Genomic DNA, 26,324 nt, shown 5'->3' with positions numbered 1-26,324 from the left:
TACAGTTCCTAAAACCAATTTTATCTTGGCTAAATAAATTCTAATATTTTTTTTTACCCTTTATTTATTCACTATTAATTATTCATAAATCATTCATTAGGCCTATCCCACTTCTCCCCCAAATAATATAAGCATAAACTTTTTTTTATTTTATACTTCTTATAAGATGTTCTCACATTTAACATTTGCTTTACTTTCTAACGCTGCCTTGGAAGGGGAAAAGAAACAGAGAGTAATTGCTGGTTCGTGAGATACACGAATATTGCTCAATGGCACAGGGATGCTGATGCCGTTTACTGATGGCAGCAACAGCGTATAATTTCACAGCCTTTTCTTTTTGCATGATTTTATTTTTTTCATCCTGTGCCCCCTTTGCAACTTTATTCAAGCAAAACAATATAAAAAAATAAAACAACACAGAAAAAAAAATTTATGATTAAATCTTAGGCTTCTAAAGTTTCAGAGCTTTGCAAGAAATGCCAAGCTTCACATCAGCTACGAAGCTTTACATCACAACTGGAGTTTCAAAAAAAAAATGAATAGCAAATTTCTTGGTAAAGTCAAACAGAACATTAAAAAAAAAGGCTACGATTAATTTGCCTGGTCGAAGCTTCGCATCAACTCATGTTTCGGAACGGTGACAAAGCAAATGCTACGTTGGTACGGACACCGAGCCGGCGGCAAGAAGGAGACCTCGCCGCCCTACCTGGACGCGCCCTCGAGGCTGCGCTCCTTCTGGCCCTTGAGCCAGTTGAGGTGGTCCCAGAGCTGGTGGATGTGCCGCTGGCGGGCCCGGACCTTGTCCAGCTGGCTGTGGCCCTGGCGCGCGAACTCCTCCACCGCGCCGTCCAGCGCCTCGACGCGCTTGCCGCTTGCCGACAGGTCCGTCAGGAACTTCTGCAACCCCCGGCGAGCCCCCGTGACGGCCGAGACACTCTACAGTGCGTGCACGCGACGAGCAGACAGGGCCGGCGCGTCCATACAGGCGAACTAGGCAACCGCCCAGGGTGCCAAGTAGCTGGGGGCGGCGCAGCACGACACATAATAGCTGATACAACATGTTTTAACGATTATTGAAACTAGATGAAAATGGATTTTTGTAACAGTTTGGAATATGTTTATATTGATATGAGTAATTATTTAAAGTCCACTGTGACCTGTTTATGATTTGTAATAAGTGAAAAGGTAAAAAAAAAAAAAAAAACACAAGCCTGCTTACATTTGATTGTTGACAAAATCTTAGGCGTACGTGATGTATTTTGAGGCTTAGGAAATTTTTTTTAAGGTGTCCGTCCGGAAGGGGGGGGGGGGGGGGGCGCTAAGGTTTTTCGCCTAGGGCGCCAATTTACGTTGCACCGGCCCTGTGAGCAGAAACCATAAATTCATTTGTAAGGTTAAGACTTCGTACTTCTCCGAGCACTCCAGGTACTGTCGTTTTATATACGTTCATTGCCCACGGACGCATGACAAACAATTTTCTAGTTTCACTCGCTGCCGATAACCAAGTTCCAGCATCCACCAAAATTGGTAAACGCATAAAAATGATCAAAATACTGGAAAAAGAGAGGAAAAAAAAAAGTTTGTGCGCGTGTGAATTCCACGCACGACAGAAGTGAAACTTCTTGCTCTTTAGGTATATATATAGAGCTAAATTATTTTCATCCCATTTGACCGCTAGTGCATGCGTTGGAGTGGCGTCGCCGCTGACACACTCTCCTGCTCCACCGGTTCCCCCACCACTATTCCCCTCACGTGATTGGAATTTTCGTAATGCTAAAAATTTGTTGCCCCCTCAGCAAGTAAAGTTTCACTTCAAAAATCACCACTATCCTTGAGCTCTGATGTTCACCTCATATTTCCTCTTGGCGGTCTCCACGCTGTCCGATGAGTCATCTGCACGCAGCATCCGTTCCTTGTCCTTGATCCACTTCTCAAAATCATCACACTCTCGATAAAAACCGTACAGGTGGATGGCATCTTCCAGGAAGGCATGTCTTTTCTGATAAAAAAAAAAACACAGATGCAAGACTACATCATGTGGCTCCAGTGATGCTGCATACCCAAGAGCCCTGGCTTGCATTTCCGTAAAATAAAAAAATAATAAGCAACAGTAAAAAGGTACAAAGAATTCTAATCGGTACATGTTGCGTATATTATAAAAACATTTAGAAAATTCATTTAAAAACCATAAGATTCGTGAAACCTGTAAAAGCACCGAAAAACTATATTTTCACTCAAAAATATATTACTACCTATGAATAAATTGCTGCTGAAATCAGCACACTAAAAAAGTATTTAAATAAAAATAAGGTCTTATTGAAAAAATAAGTTTTAAGTTTTGATATCAAAAAAGCAATTGCTATATTTTGTTCGAAAAGGTTATGAGACAATTATAACTGACTAAAAACATTATAGCATAAAAAATTCCACAAAACTTTCATTTTATCTACATGTCTTGTAAAACTGTATATTGCATACCAGGAAAATATCAAAATAAAATTTTTGGTAACAGTAAAAAAAAAAAAAAGTTATTTACAAAATTCATTCTAGCAACTTTTTTTTCTCTTAAAAAATGCTAAAAATTGCTTTTACAAAACAGACATCTACACAAACCAACCTAGGAATCAAGTACATCATTTATTTTAAGCGTCAAATCTATCTGCTTACCTGAGCCAAGTCTAAAAGCTGCTTGTATGTGTCATTAATCTTCTTCTGTCTTTTCTCTACGTCATCATCATTATCTAGCTTCCTCTTCTGTGGCTTAGCTGCAAAAAAATATATATATATTATTTATATAATACATAAACTCCCAATATAACAGGCTTAGTTTATATAAAAAATATGTATTTTTTCAGTTTTGGCAATTTAAGGCTAATTTTTCAACATTTATTTCAAAATTATTTTTCATAAAATTATAGGCAGTTTTTATTATTTATTATTTAAAAGTAATTACATGAGATAATTACAAAATATTTAACACCAAGATACCAGAAAATTTATTATGTCGACATATTTTCCCGCTTTTCTAAAACCTAAAAAATTTTAACTCGTAAACAAATAAATTGTTTTTCAATATAAACATTTATAAAAAACCAATATTTATGAAAATAATGTTGGAAAAATGTATTATAAAAGATTTAACCAAATGACAGGAAAGTTTTGCTCGAATTTCGTAATGGTGCTAAACTTATTGACGGGTTACTGCAATTGACATGGTTAACACTGGGTATGCAATAGTTATGGACACCTGCATTTCGCGATTACATTTCATGTCATGGTATTTCACAAAAAAAAACTGTAGCTTTTTCTAAGAGTCACGGCAAAATTGCGAGGGTGCAGAAGTACGGTGAAAACATTTTCTCATCGGCCCCGCCAAGAGCGGGACAACACCTCTCACCGACCTCAGCTGATAACCACAGGAGAAAAGCTAGAGTATCTTATGAAATACCTTGACGCGAAATGTATTCGCGAAATACAGGTGTCCCTAGCAATAGTTAAATTGCAGGTGGTCACACACAGTAATTTTTTCAAGGGTTTATTTCCAAAGAGTGATCACGGGGGAACGGGCCAACGGGGGGAGGCAGACTAACCGGGGGCCTTGAAGGAGCGCGCCCGCCTCACGGGCACCACCTGGCGCACCAGCTTGGTCTTCTTCACCCGGCGGAGCTCGCGCACCTTCTCCGGCCGGCGCACCTGCACGTGCACCACCTTGGGCTCCACCTCGCGCACGTAGTTGGCCGGCACGAAGCCGTCCGCGCCGTCTGCCTTGCGCACGTTCCACCAGTCGGGGTTCGTCTTGTTCAGCAGCAGCATCACCTGCAGCGCAACACACTCTCCTGCTAACACCCAGCTAGCTAAACCAAGCTGGAAGAAACATTATTATAGGAGCTGGTATGCCACTCAAACTGGCAAAAGGCGAGATCGCCAATATATAGAAATTTGCACTTCAATCTTGGAAATTATTATTTAAAATTACAAAAGTCGGTGCTGCAACGCACATGATAGTAATGTCTTTTTATCCTTTTCTTTTTTTTAACCACAGACACATTCAAGGCCGTATCTGTTTGCTGACAGTTCTAATACATTATAACTGTCTTTATGGTAAAATGCAATTTGCCCATAATGAAGGAGGTGGTTAGTTAGGTCTCTGAATAAACATTATAAATCAGGATTTTTATTTATTTATTTTCAATAAATTTAGGTCGCTCGCTGAACGTAGTGAAGAATAAAAGCCCTCCACATTAACAACCCTAAAAAAAAAAAAATTTCTGGAATATTTTTTCTCTACTGACAGGAAAAAAAACCTTCAGATCCCAAAATATTTCTTGAATTTCGGAATCCCCCCAGCCAAACTTTTAACTCCAATCGACCCGAGACCTGCCGTGTCTTATCTGAGTGGCATCATTGCACTCTCACTACCTCAATATGTAAATACCTAGCTTGAAAAAAAAGATTGTTTTAGAAAACGCACTTATCGAAAATGAGCTTTATAATATCGCCGTAAGTACGACTCTTTTCTGACCCTGCCTCACTACGTGTTAAAGTTTACAGTCCCAGGACACATGTACTACTTGTCTCGCTGTAGGAAAGGTTTTGATGGAGATTAAAAACTGACGAAAACTAGCTTCAACTGCGCAGCTTAGGTTCCCCCCTTCCTTCTTTGCGACAGAGAGGGGAGTGACGGAAATTCTCTGTCGCCAAGAAGGGAGGGAGGGGGGGAACCTAAGCTGCGCAGTAGAAGCTAGTTTTGGTCAGTTTTTAATCTCCATCAAAACCTTTCCTACAGCGAGCTAGTAGTACTCGTGTGCAGTTAAAGCAGTAATCTGTGTGCTTCGAAAGTGTTTTCGTGTTTCCGAGCCTACGAAGGCTGAACTCGAACAGGAGTCGCAAAGGCCGTGCTCACCTCGCCCTTGGCCATGGACATGCCCTGGCCCTGGAAGGGGTACAGGCTCTTCACTTGCAGGACCCGGCGCTCCTCGAGGGCGGTTCGGTGCTCCACGCGCTCCACGGGCTCCTCCTCCCACACCTCCTGGGGCACCATCCGCACCTCGTTCACCCACTCGTCCTGGTCCGCCTCCGCGGGGGCCTCGGGTTCCGCCGTCAGCTGCGGGGCAAACACCAGGCGGGATCGCCAAAAATATATTCACTAAAAACAATCATGGATGAGTAGAGACCTGCAAAATTCGCGGTTTCGATGGCCTTCAGGATAGACTGCACATACCCCTGTACACTCGGGCAAATAACGCAACTGCCGCGACTTGTAAGTCGTCTCAGCTGGTTTGTCTGCGATTCGATCCTTCTTTTTGGTTGAGGGTTTATAACTGGTTGAGATTCGTCCAGATGAACGGTAAGCCAATAGCAAATATTATCTAAATGTCATATGTGTTTGAATTCTAGCCGCTATCACCGAATGAATCCGCGAATTTCGCAGGTCTCTAGTAATGAGTAAACAGTAATTTCCTACCAAATAAATATTTCAATCTAAAAAAAAAACATTGTTTTATACAGGAAAATTTTTCAGCAACTTCTTACATGGGAAAAAAATAAATGTAAATCCTATGGAGAAAATGGCAGGATTAAAACATTTGACCGTATTAGACGGGAAATCACATTGGGTGTGAACATCTTAAAATGAGTTTTACTGTAATTGTAGAAATTTTAAATACATCCATGGAACATGATATTTGAACATTTTGGTGAAAACTAAACTCAGCATCAAAATTAAGTTAGCTTATTTATCAAAAGTTACCATACCAAGGACAATGTAATAAGAGAAGTCATAGGTACTTAGAATTTAAAAAAAAAAAAAAAAAAACTATAAAGACCCTGCCAATTTGATAACTCATTAAACTGATTATATAAAAAAAGGATGCCATTCTAGATTCTACAATGTAATTTATACACTGCCAGGCTTCAATGGTAATGGGCTAAGCAAGTCGGCTTCCCACGATGACAATTGGGGTTTAACCCCTAATGGGCAATGGTAAGCCACTTGGTGATGCAACATCCTTGGTTTCACTACCAATATGGTTAATATTAGGCCTGTGCGAAAATTCAAAATTTCAAATATCAAAACTAATAATTAATTTTTTTCCCATTTAATCCTACTTAAATTACTTATACTTTGAAATAACCAATATTCAACTGTATTCTAAGTGTAGTGATATTGTTGCATATCACCTGGAGTAACTACAGACATTGAGGTTAGGTTATTGTTGTAGTAAAAACATTTGAGCATAGGTATCTATTTCAGTATATTAAAGGGTATCATTATAGGGGTGTGCGAATAGTGGATTTTGATGGTTGAATATTTTCGAATCGAATAGTAAAATTTTCGAATAGAATGCGAATAGTTTCAAAGTCGAATAGTTGTAATATATATATTTTTTATATGTTACCACACTACAAAATGGCAGATTTTCATATATTTAGTTTATACAAGATATTTTCTGTGAAATGAAACCACAAAAAAAAAGTTCACATAGTATTTTTAAGAGTTATTGAGGACATGAATTTTTATTTCATATATAATAATATTTAATAATTGTTATCTATTTTATATTTGATGTAAATATTGGTCCGAATATAAGGCGACCATTTTTACATAAACGAGAAATGAGAAAATTGGAAGTCGCCTTATTTTCGCACCCAAGACGTCAGCACCACAAACATTAATTAGTTCCAAGCTGAAAGCTACAGTAGAAACATTTTTAAACAAAATGTTCACAATTTTTTATATAAACTAAAACTTCGTTACCTCACACGGGGAAAACGATAAATCCACCCAATATTGCAGTAATTCATAATTGTTTAAAATTGAAAATTAAAATATTTGTTCTTGAGTAAAAATGTGAATGTTGAAGCATCTCAAAATGGTAACCTTTAATTACACATATCATATTTGTACTTTGTGTACAATTGCGTGTTAACATTTACGTTAATTTAATTTCAGATTTTTAACGGAAATATTTATACTAAAATATCACAGCTATTTTCAGAACGATTGTTTACATTTACAAACAGAAAATGTTAAAAACATTTCGGTTGTAATGTTTGGAAATTCACGGCTGCCAACTGTCTTCCCACAATATTTCTTTGTTGTAAAACGAACAATGCCGAACACGCAGGAAGACGCCATCTTTACAGGAATTTGGTACGTTGCTTCAAAAGCTATTTTAATAATTTCACAGTAATCCACTCTTTATTTATGTAAAAACCTTTCAAACAACATAATTATTTTAGATTATTCTTTAAAATTCATAGGACAGAGACTCTCTTTCAGAGAGTAATTGGACAAATATTTGCGGTAACGTCACCGAAGTTATTCATGGCCGTATGCTTCACCATGGCAGCTAGCCACTGGTTTTGTTCCGGCAAGATGCATTCTTTGTTTACTTTGTTACGTTTAACACACTATTAAATAGTAATACGTAGCTGTGAAACGGAAAGTAAAATGCGGTATACATAAATGCAAAAAGGATTTATCAACACAAAATGTATGTCTAATGAATTTTCACATTAATTTCTACCAAAATTATTTTTACATTTGTTTGGCCTCCTGAAACTGCAGGTCGCCTTATATTCAGGCCAATACGGTATTCGCAGTTTTAAATTTTGCTATTCGACTTACGAATGCGAATAGTTCATTAGTTACTATTCGCAACTATTCGTGTTTACGAATATTCGCACACACCTAGTATCATATAACATGTGCACTGTGATTAAAAGAAATGCTTTCGTTCAAATGGTTGAAGAATCTGATCTGCAACATGGAAAATTAAAACAGGCTAACAATAAGAAAAAAAACATACAAAACAAAAATAATGTTACAGCAGTGTTTCAGTATCTATTGCCATTGCACCAAATTTCATACAATCATTTGTTCAAATATGACTTTTTAAATATCATTAAATGTTAGAAAAATTTTACCAGTGCGATAATACTTTGATATTACGTAGGGATGTGTGAATCCTTGATTTTCAGTTCGGTTCGAATCCGATTCGAATCCCTGGCAATATTTGAGATATGAATCCGATTCCGAATACTAAGCACAGAATAATTAAAAATAACTTATTAATTTAAAAATAATTTGCATTCTCTTTGTCTAACTGTAACTACTGGCAATTATTTATTACACTGAGATTGAAACATTTATAATTATGTAAACTTAATAAACACTTTAAAATATGAAAACCAAAACATATTCGATTGTCCAACTCAATCGTAATAAATTGCATGCCACAGGGAAATCTCAGTTTTATAAACGTTTCAGCAAACGAAACCATTTTTTCTCCAATATATAGCCAAGATGTTTTTTTCTTGTAGGTATGTAATTGTTTTTGGTTTATAGTTTGCTATACGAGGAAATTCGTAATTATAGTTTAAGCTCTTGAAATCTCAAAATTTTTTTAATGTTACTGTGTTAATTATTTAATTTACATATCTTTCTTGGATACATCATATTATAAATACTTACGTAATAGTAGCCTAATTTTATTTTCACTGCTAGTATTTTTGAGCCGTATTAAATTAATTTATAACTTTTGTGAATATTCGTAATACTGTTCGAATCCATGTACGTACAACGATTCCGGGTTCGGGTAATTGTGGATTCGAACCTTACCCGAAAATATCGGGTACTCGCACATCCCTAGATATTTGTATTCAAATTTGATTAAAAAATAAGAACTGATATTGGCACAGGACTGGTTATTATCTAATACAGCAGGTTGTGCCACGGAAAACGCAGGATCGGCCGAGGGAGCGCACCTCCAGAGTGGATATGCCGGCCTTGATGAGCTTCTCGGCCTGGCTGTTGAGGCCCTGGATGTCGCCCTGGTAGGCGTGCACCTCCCCCTGCAGGTCGCGGTGCCGCTGCAGCAGGGCCTGGGCGCTCGGCTCGTCCTCCCCGTAGTCCGCCGACGCCACCAGCGCCATCTTCTCGTTCAGCCACGACTCCGCCTCGTTGGCGTCCGTGTAGAACTGCGCACCGACCACAACTCAGCGAGCTCACAACCTTGTCAACTACGTGTGATTTCGAATCACCTTCATTCAAGCCGAATGCATAAATTTGGCCTTGCTCTCTACTACTCCTAGATGACGCGGCAAGATTGCCAAGGACTTGTCTCGGCAGGTTTCGCTGCAAGCTTGACACGTGAAGACTGGTTAGCTTGCTGCAAGCTGACACACTTGCCATATATAACAAGCTTTCTCCAAGCTTGTCAAGTAAGAGACTAGCTAGGTTGAATCAAGCTTTACTGCAAGCTAACATGCTTTCCATAAAAAAAAGCTTGCAACAACACACCATTCAGTATTTATTGTTATCTGGGATGCAAATACATTTCTGCTATTTGTAAAAAAAAAAATTTGTACCGTCAGCTTCATGCAGAAATTTATCATAAATTTTTTTTCGGTCAATATGCTTATTTTGGTAAAACAAATAGTATTTCTTAATTAAGATATTCTTTACGAACCTTAATTGGTACAAAAACTTTACTACATTTTGACTTTTAAAAAAAGGAATCCGTTTCAATTAAAAAAAAAAACTAAATACTGAGCGAGAAATTGCCTTAAAAATCTGCTATAAAACTCAAGAGAACCGGCTCTCACGCTAGCACGACAATGACAAACACGTGCACTCACCTGGTAGGCCTCGGCAGCGTCCTCCAGCTGCTTCTTGCGCAGGGCCGCCAACTGCTCCAGGGTGCGCCAGTGCTCGAGCAGGCCGTCGATGCGGGCCTGCATCTCGCCCAGCCTCGGGTGCTTGTCCCGGATGAGGGCCCGGCCGGCGTCGCACAGCTGGTCAGACTTGGGCCGCCGCACCTTCATCTCGTCCTGCAGGGCCTGGGGAGCCAACCGCGACGGAACAGGTGAAGACAGGGCCGGCGCATCCGTACAGGCGAACCAGGCGACCGCCCAGGGCGCCGAGTAGCCGGGGGCGGCGCAGAACGACACGTAACAGCTGATACAACATGTTTAACGATTATCGAAACTAGGTGAAACTGGATTTTTGTAACAGTTTGGAATGTTTATATTGATATAAGTAATTATTTAAAACCCAAAGTGACCTGTTTATGATTTGTAATAAGTAAAAGAGTAAAAAAAAAAACACAAGCCTGCTTACATTTGATTCTTGACAAAATCTTAGGCTTACGTGATGTATTTGAGGCAAGGATAAATTTTTTTTGGGGTGTCCGCCGGGAGGGGGGGGGGGGGGTTAAGGTTTTTCGCCTAGGGCACCAATTTACCTTGCACCGGCCCTGGGTGAAGAGCGGGCGGTCTCGCGGAATACAGACACCGCGTGACCAACTAACTGACCCAGGGCCACGGCGCCCCGGGACAAACATTCTCACGGAAAATGGAAATGCCGTCACAGCCGCACTAGTGTGCGTCCCCCGTGCGAATCTCACTGTGATTTTTTTTTTCCTTTATCACACCACGTGACAAGAACGTTATCATCAATATTATGAAATAGTTATCGATTGTTGATGGCCTTTTAGACATTTGAAACTCCCGCCAAGTGCTGTTGGACCGGCGGGATGTGTAGTTAAAAAAACATGGCAAATACAAGACCAGGCGGTAAAGCGCGTCTGCGCCTCATTTTGGGACGTACTCAAGCGTTTCTTCCTTACCACGTAAGAGAACTTCGTTCGGGCGCAGCTTGCTGTCGAAAGTGTCATAAGTTGCAAACGAAACAATTGTGATAGAATAAATAAATTAGATTCAGTATGCGGTACATGGTAGTAACGGCAGAAGTAGGTGCTGGCTGGTATGAATGGGAGCTCACCTCATATTGGTTGCACCTGGTTGTGAAAAAAATGTGGTTTTATTGTCACATCTCCGGCTCCCGTCATTGTAGCGAGATAAAATGCATACCATTTTTAAAATCTCAAATATAAGCATTTCAACATAAAAAAAAAGTTTCATCGTAATGGTCAAGACGTTTTTGCACGGTACTCGAACAAACAAATAGACAAAAAGGCAAGGATTCAATAATAATGATGATGATGATGATGATAATCAGTGGCGTAGCCAGGATTTGTGTATGAGGGGTGTTAAGAAGCATGGCCCCCTCCCCCCGTATTAAAGCGGTGGGTGGGGGGGGGGCGGGGGTCCTTCCCCCGGGAAAATTTGGATTTTAAGGTGTAAAATAGTGCTATTTTAGCAGTTTTCGGTACTTAAATTTAAATATTGTAATGGTAAAATTTTTATTGATTTTTAATATGAAATTTGTTTGAGTAATGAATAAGAACTTTAATTAAAGATTTGTTGCTAGGGGGGGGGGGGATTGAACCCCTAAACCCCCCTCCCTGGCTACGCCCCTGATAATGATGATGATGATGATGATGATACCTAATACAGAAATTCAATAACAAACTATGTAATTTCAACTGGACTAGGCGGGGGCCCTGATGAGCACTCAAAAGGGGCGGGAGGGGAGGCCGGCCGTGACTCACCTTGTGCTTCTGCTGCAGGCTGAGGACGGCGCGGAGGTCCTTGGCCGTGACGCCGGCCTTGCAGATGCGCTGCTTCTCCACCAGCCAGGCCTCCTCCTCCTCGTGGTCCTGCAGGAACTGGAAGAAGTTGCGGGCGTCCTCGAGCCGCGCGCGACGCTCCTTCCCGCTCTCCATCAGGCTGCGCGCAAACCAACCCCACCACACCGCCGTCGTCCACAAGCCAGGGGTCTGCGAGCACTCGTCAATTTTCGAATTAAAATTTTTGAATGATCTGACGTTTGATTCAACCCGTAAAATTTAAAAAAAAAAAAAAATTTAGAATTGTTACTGATAGGTACAGCAATTGAGACTCATTCGCGTAAAAATTTTACTCTATGAAGTCAAGCTGATTTACTGTGCAATTGCGATTTATTTTCTCGAATATTACACATACTACATGTTTTAAATTGGTAACAAATACTCTACGTTTGTTATGCTGCAACAAAGCGAAATTTGAAAACAAAAGGAAAGAGAAATTTTATGATCAAATATGTATGAAAAATTTGTATGCTATATTTAAATATAAAAAAAAATTAACATGCCTAGTTTAAATATAAACAAATAGATTTTTGAAGTTATACTTCTTTAAGCACGTTATGAAAAAATTATGTGACTGAATTTTTACCACGGAACTAAATTTTCACAGGTTTAAAAAACAGTTACATAAAAAAAAGTTACCTACAAATAATTATAAATGTTCTTTAATATCTTATACTTGAGTGATTGATATGAAATGCTGGTGGTCCATATCATTAAAAAGATTTATTAATTGGGAATATTAGTGACGTAAATTGTGTTTATAAAACTTTTTTAAGTGTATTTATATAAGTATATATGTATGTATAATGATATCAGATTGCTTGTAAGCTTCCATTGTCGCTGGCAGGGAGTGTCTGTGGAAGGTTTAGTATAGTCTCCTGGTCGTTTACATGGGGAGTGTTTGTGAGGTAACGTTCCCGTTCGTATAATTTATCTTCATTGAAATTATAAATGATTACATAATCATTTAATAAATAATTAAAATCAACAAATCTGAATAAACATTCAGCATACATATTTACTGGTTTTCATTGTTAATTAAAATTCATCTCTATTTCTTACTGAAATTAAATAATTCATTTTATGCATACTGTTTATATTAATATCATATACTGCGTATTTTTCGAAGTGTTTCAGAATGCTAAAAACTGGATTTCACAAAAAAGACAAGACCATAAAATCTCGTGTCTGCTCATAAGTTTCCCAACTGTTGGTGGTCATGGTGGACATGTGAAAATAAAATGAACAAACAAACTTAAGGACCGAGGTTATGTTTATGGTTGCTATCTCTGGCCCAGTACTCGACGGACGAGTTAAAGAGGCGAATGAATAAACAAGCTGTTGGACCGAGGTTGTGTTCGCGGTTGCCACTACCGGACGGACGAGGCGACTGAGGCGACCCGAGGCACGGACTAACCTCTGGTAGGCCCCGTTGAGCTGGTCGAGGCGGGCGGCGAGCAGCGGGGCCTCGCGGTTGTCTCCGGCGACGTACTGCTGCGCCTGGCGCCCCAGCCGGCGCTGGGCCTCGCCCAGAGACGTTGCCTGCAGCTCCGCCAGGCTGTGCTTCTGCAGCAGGTCCTCGACGGCCATCAGGTGCGGCCCCACGTCCTCCGACTGGAAGCTCGCCTGCGCAAACGACCCCGTCCGTCCCGTCAGCACGACAAGCTCTGAGTTCACCCGGGTATCGATGGAAAAGTAGCAGCGCCCAGTAAACAAACCCAACCCGCTGAAAATCCTCGAAAATCATACAGTTTCGCGCCCTTTATCTAACACCGGGAGTGGACTTCGGTTACCAGTTCTACGATGTTTCGTGACTTTCGGGACTTTGGGCGCCCGGCTTCCCGCTGCATCTGTTCCGTCAAGACTACAAACTTTAAGTTCACCTGAAAATTGATGGAAAGTAGCAGCGCCCATTAAACACTGCCCAACACTCCCAACCCACCAAAATTTTTGAGGAACATCCTCGAAAATCATACAGATTCGCGCCCTTTATCTAACACCGGGAGTGGACTTCGGTTACCAGTTCTACGATGTTTCGTGACTTTCGGGACTTTGGGCGCCCGGCTTCCCGCTGCATCTGTTCCGTCAAGACTACAAACTTTAAGTTCACCTGAAAATTGATGGAAAGTAGCAGCGCCCATTAAACACTGCCCAACACTCCCAACCCACCAAAATTTTTGAGGAACATCCTTGAAAATCATACAGATTCGTGCCCTTGTCAAACGCCAGAAGTGGACTTCAGTTACCAGTTCTACGATGTTTCGTGACTTTCGGGACTTTGGGCGCCAGGCTTCCCACTGCATCTGTTCCGTCAAGACGACAAACTTTAAGTTTACCTGAAAATTGATGAAAAGTAGCAGCGCCCATTAAAAATTCCCCCCCCCCAACCCACCAAAATTTTTGAGGAACTTCCTTGAAAATCGTACAGATTAGCGCCCTCGTCTAACGCCGGGAGTGGACTTCGGCTACCAGTTGTACGGTGTTTCGCGAGTTTCGGGGACTTTGAGGGGCGGACCCGCGGGGGGGCGCCCACGAACCTGCAGCTCGTCGATGGAGGCCATGACGGTGTCTATCTCGCGCAGCATGGCCATGAGCGCGCACAGCGTGGTCAGGCTGGTCTTGTGGCGGTCCAGCAGCTCCAGCAGGCTGCTCCAGCGCTGCAGCACCTCGCGCTCGCGCCGCGTCACGCGCTCCTTGCCGTGGTAGTTCTCCCGCGCCAGCTCCTCGCACATGTCAGTCAGGTCGTGGAAGCGCTCCTCCTGCAAGCAGCGGGTGTCCGAGTCCACTTCCATGCCAGGAGCGACACTGTGGCGCCTCTCGGCCTCCACGCCGACTGGCACACAGTCTTAATTATGGTATTATACTAATCTTTACTAATATGCAAAAGTGTATTGTCTAGGTTTGAACCATAATTAATGCACATTTTTGAAGAAAGGGGCTTTGATAAGAGCATCGTTGTCTTACATATCAAGCAAGCATCATTTCGAAATCTATATTAGTTAATTAGTTATAAGCAAAATGAAAATAGCATTGAATCTCATGAGGTTAACGCGGGTTTCGTAGTGCCCCTGAAACACTGGAGTGGCCTCTTAATGACTCCTTATTTCATCACTACTAATACATTCAATTGTTTTTAAGAACACCAGAGGAAAAACCGTCATACCCCGATTTCATTCCTCATTTTCTTTTTACCTTAAAATTTGCAACAACAAAAACCTTTGACATTCAAAAATATTTAACAACTTTCTGTGACTGAACAGGGTATCCACACAAATCTGTAGAAAAAAAAACAAACTAGTTTCCCTACGCTAACTGGCACGCAGTCTTAATGACTTTTTATTTTATTACTGCTAAATACATTCAATAATGTTTAAAAATACAAGAGAAAAACTATCAAAACAGGATTTAATTCAATATTTTCTTTTGTACCTTAAAATTTGAAAAACCACAAAACTTTTGACATTCAAAAAAATTTAAATTATTTCTGTGACTGAACAGGGTATATACACAAAAATCTGCAGGGAAAAAAAAACAAATTTCCCCGATTAAAATTTTTAAAAAATGAGTTATTATCACGCAGTTTTCTGAAAGAAATAAAGACAATCCAGGCTCAACCATTCCTACAGCTGTACTAGTTCAAACGAAACCTTGCATACACCATTTCACAGAGTGTACGACCATGCACTAGAACACCACCTGGAAGGAAAAAAAAAGTGTTCAAAGTCTGGGGGATGGTATGCTGGAGCATGACACCTCCCCCATCAAATTACTATCACTGTGCCATGACTTTCCCAGGTTTAAAAATGATTTCCCTGACTTTACCTAAAAAAATTTCCACTTCTGGTACTTTTTTTTCCTGACTTTCCAGAATGTCAAAAACCTGCTGAAGTAAGTTTTTGTCTCTGTTTGCGAATAACAATTAAGTAATTTTGTTAATTACAAACCACAAAAAGACTATATTTCTAAAGAAATAAGTATAGTAATAGCAATATCATTTTTAATTACAAGTTTCCTAAATTTATAAAAAAAAATTTTTTCTTTAGGAACAACCCTGACCGAAATAAACATCAAGGCCATTATACATACGCACAAAATCACAGACACAAACATGTTCCTTTTAATAATTTTTGTACAAGACATAGAACGCCAAAAAACAACCGGCAGATAAAATTCACAACCGCAAATAAAAAAAATATCTCCCTCCGTTGCTACAGTACTTTCCGCAAACGAGAGCGTACTCACCCGGGCCATGATGTCAGCGCCGATGGCTTCGTGCTTCTTGACGGTCGCATCAACCTGGGTCAAGTTGCTGCCGTAGCGCGGGTCCGACAGCACCTGGATCATCTCCTTCAAGTAGCCTTCCCTCAGGACACTCTGCGACACAAGAGGACCTTCCACTTGAGCAATCACCAGCGCTATTACCACTACAACCTAGTACACTTCCCCCAAACACTTGAGCAAGGCCTGTGCGAAGCGAGTTGCACGTATTGTTCCCACTAAGGCTGTATTACAATTACTATACAAAAAACTGTTTTGTGGTACACAAAATAATATTTTGTATTTTAATGTTAGTAATAATGAAATGATTAACCAAATGGGCCATATACATAACACCATTCAATAAACAGTATAAACTAAGCATGAATAATATTAATACTAAGCATTCATAAAAGAAAACATGAGAGCCACGTTTAATATACATTTTTTAAGTAAAAACTTTATTTGTGCAGAACATATGCGAAAAAAAGAACTTAATACTTTCTTCAGCAAATTTTATTAGAATTCTATGTTTCAAAATTCCGCAACAAACGACCAGCTTCACATCAAACGCGAAGCTTCATAAAAAAACTAATAGAAAAATTTCCTGGCGTGGTCAAATTCAATGTTAAAAAGAGCTTTGAATGATTCGGTTAGTCGAAGCTTCGCACAGGCTTAGAGAGAAACTAACGGTCACTTGTGCCAGAACTGTTGTAAACTGTATTTTCGGGGAAGTATGGGGGGGGGGGGGGGGGGAGAGAGACAGGAACCGAAATATGCCATTTGGTTTTAAATTTCTCTGCAATTACAAACATAAAATGATACTACTGGCTCGCTGTAGGAAAGGTTTTAATGGGGATTAAAAACTGACGGAAACTAGCTTCTACTGCGCAACTTAGGTTACCCCCCCCCCCTTCCTTCTTTGCGACAGAGAGGGGAGTGACGGAAATTCTCTGTCGCAAAGAAGGGAGGGGGGTATCTAAGCTGCACAGTAGAAGCTAGTTTTCGTCAGTTTTTAATCTCCATCAAAACCTTTCCTACAGCCAGCTAGTAGTAATTTTCTTTTACTTCAAACATGTATTTCGTAAAATAAGTGATGTACAGATTCGCCAAGAACAAAATCCGCAATTTGATTCGACTATGCGAGTATTTCAGACATTCGAGCAGACCTGGGCTGCGGGTGAGACAGCCGGCGGCGGCGACGGGAGAGGCGGGGAGCGTGACGCACCTTCTTCTCGAACTTGTAGTTGAGCTGCTCGAGGCGCTGCTGCCTCAGCAGCTCCTGCCGCAGGGCCACCTCGCGGGCGTGCTCGGCGCGCTCCAGCGCCTCCCAGCAGCGCTCCAGGTCGTGCACCAGCTGGCCGTCCTGCGGCGTGAACGCCGGCTGGTTCAGCGACTTGAGCAGCGTGTTGATGTGGAAGTACAGCGCCTCGATCTCGCTGCGCTCCTTGTACCTGCACGCCCCCAGTTCCGTCACCACCCTCGCTGATCCCGATCAGACAGTTCCGTCACCACAGCGGGGCACGGCGAACCCTCGCTGATCCGGATCAGACAGTACCGTCACCACAGCGGGGCACAGCGAACCCTCGCTGATCCGGATCAGACAGTTCCGTCACCACAGCGGGGCACGGCGAACCCTCGCTGATCCGGATCAGACAGTACCGTCACCACAGCGGGGCACGGTGAACCCTCGCTGATCCGGATCAGACAGTTCCGTCACCACAGTGGGGCACGGCGAACCCTCGCTGATCCGGATCAGACAGTACCGTCACCACAGCGGGGCACGGCGAACCCTCGCTGATCCGGATCAGACAGTACCGTCACCACAGCGGGGCACGGCGAACCCTCGCTGATCCGGATCAGACAGTACCGTCACCACAGCGGGGCACGGTGAACCCTCGCTGATCCGGATCAGACAGTTCCGTCACCACAGCGGGGCATGGCGAACCCTCGCTGATCCCGATCAGACAGTTCCGTCACCACAGCGGGGCACGGCGAACCCTCGCTGATCCGGATCAGACAGTTCCGTCACCACAGCGGGGCACGGGGTGAACCCTCGCTGATCCGGATCAGACAGTTCCGTCACCACAGCGGGGCACGGCGAACCCTCGCTGATCCCGATCAGACAGTTCCGTCACCACAGCGGGGTACGGCGAACCCTCGCTGATCCCGATCAGACAGTACCGTCACCACAGCGGGGCACGGCGAACCCTCGCTGATCCGGATCAGACAGTTCCGTAACCACAGCGGGGCACAGTGAACCCTCGCTGATCCGGATCAGACAGTTCCGTCACCACAGCGGGGCACAGTGAAACCTCGCTGATCCGGATCAGATTTGTACATATTTCATTTTATAGTTCACAAAAAAATTTTTAACTACGTTAGCAAGGATGTAACTATAAGTATGCCAAATATTCACCTTCAAAATCCCTGACCGTTGGGATTGATTGTAATGGTTCACATGACGACAGAGCTCTTATTTGCTGGCCTCCACGTTCACCTGACATACCGCCATGCGATTATTTTTTTTTTCATCGGAGCTTTATAAAAGATCATGTCTACGTTCCGCTGCTTACTAACGATTTGCCAGAGACGAAACACAGAATTGAAGAGGCTATTGCTTCCACTACTCCGGACATGTTGACCAAAGTGTGGGAAGAATTGGACTCAAGGTTGGATGTGTGCCTTATTGCACATATTGAACATTTGTAAGCAAAACCAGGTTCGTTTACATTCAATTTGATGTATGATTTGTAGTAAATGTTCTAAACTAAACTGTTATAATATACCATTGAAAATGGGACATTCTTTCACGAGCACCCTGCACCTGGCGCGGTGTGGCCCCGGCGAGAACTCACTTGGGAGGCTTCTCCACGGTGCGGTAGTCCTTGAAGCGCGTGAGCTCCTTCTGGATGCCCTCGAGGGCGTTGGGGAAGTTGCGGTCCTCCAGCTCCACGATCTTGAGCCGGATCCACTCGAGCAGGTTGCTGGTGAGGCGCTCGTACACCACCTTCATCCGGTCCGCGTCCATCATCTGCCCCACGATCTGGAACCCCGGGCAAGGGTGTCTTTGGCGGTCCTACTGCCTTCGCCACCCCCTACCCACAACTGCCTGGACAGTCAAATCGAATATTAAAAAGAGCCTACGTTGATCACTTAGTCGAAGCTTTGCACAGGGAAAATGTACATAAATTTTCGGGATCTCCCTTTAACTCGGAGGTATTTCGTACCACCCTCAGTCCTCCGGCCATTTGCCCTCCCAAAATTTAAAGCTGCATCGGCCATTGGCCCAGATACCCCACAAAAGAGTATGAACCACCAAACAAGGCTCTAAAAATAGCTGACAATGCAGTTATTGGTAAAGTATGTGGTTTCATGACTTTATTTTTAATTTTTAAATACAAAAGTCACTGATGGAATTTTACACTTTTTACTAGAAACCTGCAATATTTGCATATTTATTGACAACAGTGTAGAATGAAAGAGTAACAGGTGATTTGCCTAACTGCGTTTTCCCTAACGGAGTTCTGCCTGACGGCGATTTGCCTGACGGCGTTTTGCCTAACGGCATTTTGCCTAACGGCATTTTGCCTAATGGCAATTTGCCTAATGGTGTTTTGCCTAACTGCTTTTTGCCTAACTCCTATTTGCCCAACGGTGTTTTGCCTAACGGCGATTTGCCTAATGGTGTTTTGCCTAATGGTGTTTTGCCTAACGGCGTTTTGCCTAACAGCATTTTGCCTGAACGGTTTTTTGCCTAAAATTAGGCAAAACGACACATGCCCGAATGAAACTGTGTCTGCATTCAAATTCCCTCATCATTGGATCACATATAATTGACACACCCTGAAATAATTCCAACACCCAATCATGTGGGACCCAGAGAGAATGTGGTGGCAGTATCCAATGAACACAAGATGACGACCAGTTTGTGTGGTCTAACTAAGCACCATGTTTACTTCAGGTATATACAGGGATTATAGGCTTTGACTCTGCCCAAAGCAGCACGTTTACCACTGTGCTTGTTTGTTTTATTTATCTGGGCGAGAAGTACTTACGTTTGCAATTCGCCGGCCGCTCTTCATTTCGTTCTTCATGCGTGCGAATGTGTGGTAGTACGAGGCGACGTACGTTATCACAGACTTCTCGTCCGGCCGAGCCTGGTCGACATCTGCAACATTGCTCATTGGTTAACGGATCACAACAGCAAGCTGGGGCAAAGAAAACCTTTTGGCAACCAACAACTTGTGCTGGCCATGAAATACAGTATCTTATAACGAAAGTCATGCTTCCTGATAGTCATTAAATGTACACCAATTTTGTCCTAAATCACTTATATAAAATTTGTAGAAAATTCACTTTCCCAAGGAAATGGATAAGTAGATTTAGTTTTCCATTAACCTAAAATACTATTAACATACATCATATTTAACAAAGTGTTCATTACTTTGAAATACGTACAGGTGTCCACAAGTAAAACAATGAAGATTCACAGATCCTTCCCTGGCTTACTGGCCAAGGAAGGATCTGGTACCTTCGTTATTAACAATTATAAAACAACATAATGCTAATTTTACACTTTAGTTTTGTCAGTGACAGAAGAAGTTAAGTGTCCAAATAAAAACTTTTTATCATGATTTCTCTCTACATAGTTAATAAACAAATTAAAGACTCTTTTAATGGAGAGTATTAATTTTTAAAAAATCATGTCTTTTTTTTTTAAGATAAAGAGGAAACTGGCATCTATAATTACTATAAAAAAAATATTTTCCCAGTATTGGTTGCCACTTTCCCTTACTGTTTCTACTGAAGGAATTCCTCAGAAGGTATTTATGTTGTAACGTTACGTGCGGGAAAGTTCGAGGCTACAGAATATGTTCGAATACCTGGTGAACCAAATTTAGGACATTATCAAAACCTTTAAATATATTTTTCTTACAACTTCTTTACATCACAAGACAGACAAATAAACCTTCTGGAAGAAATTCTCAATATTGCTTGACACCCAGAGAAATAATTAAATTGATGTCATTTAATTTTTTTCTTAACAGAACTCAAAACTATAGAGCAGTGATTTGAGAGAGAGGTCTGGGTTATGTAGGGACCTAAGTGCTTATCAACCTACACCTACATGTGGGATTTCAACCACGCAGATAGATAGCAAGCATTGTGTGGCTGTTTTGGGATCTGCCAGTCATAGCAGCAATTCAGTCTTTATTCTAGACTTAAACTTGTTAGGTGGGCCTCAGTAAAACTTGAATCGACAAAGGAAAACCCTGATCTCGGTCTGGCAGCGTGCAAGCACGGCATGCATTTTGCAAGCAGGATAAATTAACAGGACAAGAGGATTTTACTACCTTTGGTCACGAGTCCTAGATGCAACCAACAAAGGTGGAACTGGAGCAGCAGATCCGGGGGAAGGAAGCTGGTAAAGGACGAGAGAAAGAAACATAACCTCACCTTCCGCGTCGAGCAGCCTCGGAATCCCCAGCTCGTTGTTGGCTATGTCGAACGCATTGTTCAGGTTGTCGATGTGGCGGTTGGGGTGGAGAGCAGAGAAGTTGATGAGGTCCGGCCTGTGGGCGTGGATGAGGGCGTTGAATCCCAGCCCACTCCGCCACGAACCTGGGACAGCCATCAGGAGCGAGATAACGACAGTCGCGCTGCCCCAAACTACTGTGTGGAAACCTACCGTAACTTACTATTGTTAACCTGCTCTCTTCGATTCCACCAAAATTAAATAAGACTTTATGTCTTAAAAAAAATAACCATCTACGCCAATTGAAAGTACTATAAAAATATTTCAATTTAACTGGAATCATAAGTTCAGGAAATGATCATTAGATTTTGAATCACATTCCATGCAAGAAACTTATTTGGAATGTTTAAAACACTGATCTTGAAAATAATGATTTTGAGGTAGCCTATTTCTTCTGGAGCTGAAATGGGGACAAAACGTGACCATGAGCTATGAAACGTATGTGCCCACATGATTGTACCAGATTCAAACCATTGAAGAGGATAGCTTCGTCTAGTCAAAAAATTGCCTGCATGATGTATGATAAACAGAAAAATAAATCATGTGTGATTCCACAAAAAAAATAACGTTCCTTTCACTGCATTGTATTGTTGGTAACATTTTGTTTGAAAATAACTGAAAATGCAATAATTTTCACCTGTGAAGTCCTGTATATTAACTCCTGGGTAGCCATTCGTCTTGCGCTGACACCATAGCAGCAATGCATCTTTAGCTGACTTCTTCTCGCTGCTTTCGTTCTCTTCGTCCTGCCAAACAAAACCACTCATAACTGTCAGTGCACTGACCAATACACAGATGATGATCACATGCAATTTTAACTGACAAAATCATATAGATAATGATGATTCAAGTTTAAACTTTTTTAAGTATGTATCTAAAATATTTTACATAATATTATTGAGTTAAATTATTCACCAGACACCTGCTGGATGTCTTTTAACACTTTTAAATTATAATTTTAAAAAACAAATTTGAATACTATAATATTTGATTAATGAGGTAGAGTATACAGATATGAATAAGTAAAACCACCTTCATTTATAATTATTTAGGTATTTTCTCATATTTGTCAGTATTATTCTTACTGATGGGTAAAATGTTATTATAAATGTATAAATTACTACTTAATTTTATGTAATATTTATGAAACTGAATTAAATTATACTAAAAAGTGAATAGTGTTCTTCTAAGATTAAGCCTGGTGGTTTATGCAGACGAAAGAGCCTGTATTTAGATTCTAGCACATGCCCCAGAGAGTTCTGCATTGTTATGTGGCAGATGTACAGAAACTTTGTGTTGTTGATATCATCGACTATAGTCCTACACAATATATGTAGTCCAACAGTACATTGTTGTAATCACATGGATTTTAGTTGCACAACAGCATGTATTTTGTATAGTGTTCACATAATATTTGTAAGTTGTAACAAACTGATATTTGATTTTTTCAACGTCATAATGTCTATACACTTGGATGGCCTATGGAACAAAAAAAAATCTAGAGGGGAGAGAATAGTATCCAAGTAGTGTTTTACTATTTGTGAGAAATTATGGACATATTCCATTACAAAGCATCTGTTCATCCATTGCAAGAAACATCGAAGATCACGTGTATTTCACGTTTCGCGGGAGGAAATGCACACTTCAATGTCAAGTGCCATCTGCTCACCACGTCTATCTCTATCTCCTGTATCTGGAACCGCAAGATGATGGTCCAGATGAGTCCCAAGATCAGTCTCGGATTCCCGTCCACTATGTCTTCTGCACCTATGCTCTCCAATCGAACCTGGGGAAAACAATTCAATCAAATATTCATTTAAGGATATCAAACAATCGTTTGAATAGCAGCAAACGAATGCATGCATGTATACAATTAATTTAAGAAAAAATTTTTTTTGCTGGCAGACTATCTACTAAGATTGTCTGCAATTCACTGTAACTTCTTGTTACTTGTGTGATTGGAAGAAAAAAAAATTTTATGTGTAAATGGTCATCTCTAGCCACGGTTTATTTACTCAGAATAACATGTTTCATCGATTGTTAACCCTAGTTATGTTGTACACTTCATTTTATGGTCAAGTGATTATTACCACAGCTATAAAACACAGAGAGACGGTACAATTGGCTAGACAGAATTGAAAAATAGTTGCTGGGACACTTTAAAGAAACATAACCCCATTGTCAATTATGATAACTCGGTGGGCCGGGCCAAGAGGCCAAGGGAGAAATAATATTGTTTGCCCTCCCCCACACCTTCTCCTTATTACTTTATGTAGCAATATTTCAGACCCCACAAACTAAAAACTAAATTTATTACTGTAAATGTTACCACGGCTTTAAACTGGGTGCATTGCATGATGTGTCCATCAGCAAATTAACTTGTAACGTCGTACTAGTATTAAAGTAAAGTCCACCAAACTTATTTATAATGTGTTACAATATTTTTTAATACATTGTGCAAAAGATCCCGGGTGTAATTTGAATTGTGTGTAACTGTAAAACACCATTGTTCGTTAAAAACGTATTTGAATATTCAACATTACTTTTAAATAACCGTACCGATTGTGCTGAAAATCGGTGGACGATCGTTAAATTACATAATATTAATAATTCAAACGACGAAAATATGATTGAAAAGTCAAATCGATGGTTGTTCCAATCGAGTGGAAGAGAGATGTCACGCATGCGTACAATGAGCATAACAGGACACATCCGTAGTGGGGCAATGTGGGTTACGGGACACTTTTTCGTGCGTGCTGCCGGCGTTCATCGATTTATTAGACGGCACGTCAAAAAAAATCAAAATGCTATTGGTGCCTGGGCCTCAGGGGATTTTGCCCCCACCACCACCGATACCGTAGACCCTGTTGGAAGGTAGTGGACAGACGCACAGCAAGGAAACACGTTCGCGTGATCCGTCTACGTACACGTATGTCTGCACTTAGGAGCGGGTGTAGCCTATACGAATACGGCGCGGACCAACACGAGAGGACGCAGAGTGTCTCGGCGGACCGCACTTGTGTTTACCGGTGTTTACCGGTGTTTACTGCCGCGTGGACCACAACACACGAGCAGGTTTTACTGCTCGTTTAGAAGAAGAAGAAGAAGAAGAAGAAGAAGAAGAAAATGTTTGCGCTAGCCCGAGGCAGTTACGGGTTGCAACGGGAAACCGTCTGGTAAGGGGGGAGGGGGCAACTCCTAGCAACTCATTGGCAGCTGCAGCTGGTAACCGTTTGATTAACGGCCCGCCAAACAGAGAAAACAATTTTCCGTGCTTTAACAAATGATTCCCTTTGGAAACCAGTTTGTAATAATGCAGACACATGTTTGTACCTTTGAAGAACACATGGCTATAGTTATTTCTGCAAATATGAAATACTTTTTTTCGAGATAATACTGTAAGTATTTCTTACGGAAAAATGGCGCATAGTTATTTTTTTAAATCATGGAAAAAGATAGTCGAATATTCAATCATAGGAGATTGTTTTGTTTTTATCACGCTTATCACTGTGCGCAGATAATACTGGGAAGCTACTCGAGGAACGGTTTACAAATGACTTCAACTATCGGAGGTACTGGGCCAGCACAAAGCATAAATGCCCGGGTAAGAATCCGAACCCAGTATTACTGCGAACACTATTTTATGGTGATACAGTTGTTTTCATGCTATTTTTGATACACGATTAGCTAGCCTGGTACTAAATTTATCTGCGCATGTTTTGTTTATTACGTCAAAATATTCAGCCGTCTAAGATGTAATGTTTGCTGATGCAACTTTCCAAAAAAAAAAGTGATACCTTTAGTTAAAGAGAGCGTATTAAATGACATATGACATATGACGTTGTATGGCTTTCATCTTACATTCAACAGCGTGTGCGGAAAAATAAACACCCATGTGCTGATTTTTCATACAGTACAGGAACATTAAATTCAGTTCAAAGTAACAAAGTCACAAAGACCAGCCAGAGCAGTCTTAAATTTTAATTAGGAAAAAAAAAAGGCTGCAAAATGATGTTCATAAATATCTTAAAATATTGCAGATGTATACCTACCCCAAGATAAATCACAGGCATACTAATTGATTTCCTTATGTATTAAAAGACTAAGCGTTGTGGCTTTTATGACCATAAATTATCATATAACTAAATTATTTATCCTCCCTCCAGAGATTCTTATCGAGAGGGGAAAAAAAAAATGAAAACCAATCATAATAATCTTCAAGCACATGCCGATTATTAACTCGCGAACAGGAAAGAGGTGGTGTTTGAGCCAATAACCATTAACGTTTCCGCTACTTCAATTTTTCTTTTTCTTTTTCAAACGTTTAACTCTCTCGAGTACAAGCCTGAGGCGAAATTTTAAGACATGAAACAAGTGAGCGAGGCGGGAAACGTCAACTCCGCCGTTATTCGCGGGAAGCCTAAGATGCACATAAAGTTCTGCCATTCCCGACTACACCCGAACAATTCACCTTCAGCCAACCTCGGGTTTATTTATTAATATTTATATATCTCTGTTTATTTTAATGTAGCTATACTAACCTAACTAACCGTCCATGGTGGTTTAAACTTTAAAGTGTTTTAATGTAGCTAACCTAACCGACCACTTTTAATATTTGAATTCAATTTTTCCTGCGCAAGAATAAAAAAAATCCCGAAGTTGGCCGAAGGTGAATTGTTCGGGTGTAATCGGGAATGGCAGAACTTTATGTGCATCTTAGGTCACCCGTTATTCGCAGCTGCCGGGACGACCAACTGCAACCCGCTATAAAATAATAGCTTCACAACCACACTGTTAGTGTTTTGTGCCTACTGACCCTCTTCCCCTCACATTCTTCCTAATTTTTGTCTTTTATTGTGGGCCTGAATTATTTGTAATGTGTAGAGACCTGCAAAATTCGCGGATTCATTCGGTGATAGGCTAGAATTCAAACACACATACCTCTTAGATAATTTTGCTATTGGCTTACTGTTCATCTGGACGAATCTCAACCA

At 41.0% G+C, this 26,324-nt stretch overlaps 1 protein-coding gene across 5 annotated transcripts in view; it reads right to left on the bottom strand.

The window, feature by feature from the left end:
• LOC134537539 (spectrin beta chain) overlaps nucleotides 1-26,324 on the bottom strand; it is a 276,676-nt gene that overhangs the window by 91,038 nt on the left and 159,314 nt on the right. For all 5 annotated transcript variants that reach the window (XM_063378092.1, XM_063378088.1, XM_063378090.1 and 2 more), the window contains 17 exons: nucleotides 23,000-23,116; nucleotides 21,968-22,076; nucleotides 21,252-21,416; nucleotides 19,850-19,962; nucleotides 18,650-18,837; nucleotides 17,020-17,245; nucleotides 15,777-15,908; nucleotides 14,072-14,293; nucleotides 12,952-13,160; nucleotides 11,457-11,634; nucleotides 9,643-9,843; nucleotides 8,770-8,982; nucleotides 4,904-5,104; nucleotides 3,591-3,816; nucleotides 2,668-2,765; nucleotides 1,850-1,999; nucleotides 707-897 (listed from right to left, as the gene is read on the bottom strand). In XM_063378092.1, the coding sequence (XP_063234162.1) occupies nucleotides 707-897; nucleotides 1,850-1,999; nucleotides 2,668-2,765; nucleotides 3,591-3,816; nucleotides 4,904-5,104; nucleotides 8,770-8,982; nucleotides 9,643-9,843; nucleotides 11,457-11,634; nucleotides 12,952-13,160; nucleotides 14,072-14,293; nucleotides 15,777-15,908; nucleotides 17,020-17,245; nucleotides 18,650-18,837; nucleotides 19,850-19,962; nucleotides 21,252-21,416; nucleotides 21,968-22,076; nucleotides 23,000-23,116 (2,939 nt within the window). The remainder of the gene's footprint in view (nucleotides 1-706; nucleotides 898-1,849; nucleotides 2,000-2,667; nucleotides 2,766-3,590; nucleotides 3,817-4,903; nucleotides 5,105-8,769; nucleotides 8,983-9,642; nucleotides 9,844-11,456; nucleotides 11,635-12,951; nucleotides 13,161-14,071; nucleotides 14,294-15,776; nucleotides 15,909-17,019; nucleotides 17,246-18,649; nucleotides 18,838-19,849; nucleotides 19,963-21,251; nucleotides 21,417-21,967; nucleotides 22,077-22,999; nucleotides 23,117-26,324) is intronic.

The sequence above is a fragment of the Bacillus rossius genome, chromosome 12 (assembly GCF_032445375.1).
Source record: "Bacillus rossius redtenbacheri isolate Brsri chromosome 12, Brsri_v3, whole genome shotgun sequence".
NCBI lineage: Eukaryota > Metazoa > Arthropoda > Insecta > Phasmatodea > Bacillidae > Bacillus > Bacillus rossius.
This window is presented reverse-complemented; position numbering and strand designations above follow the sequence as displayed.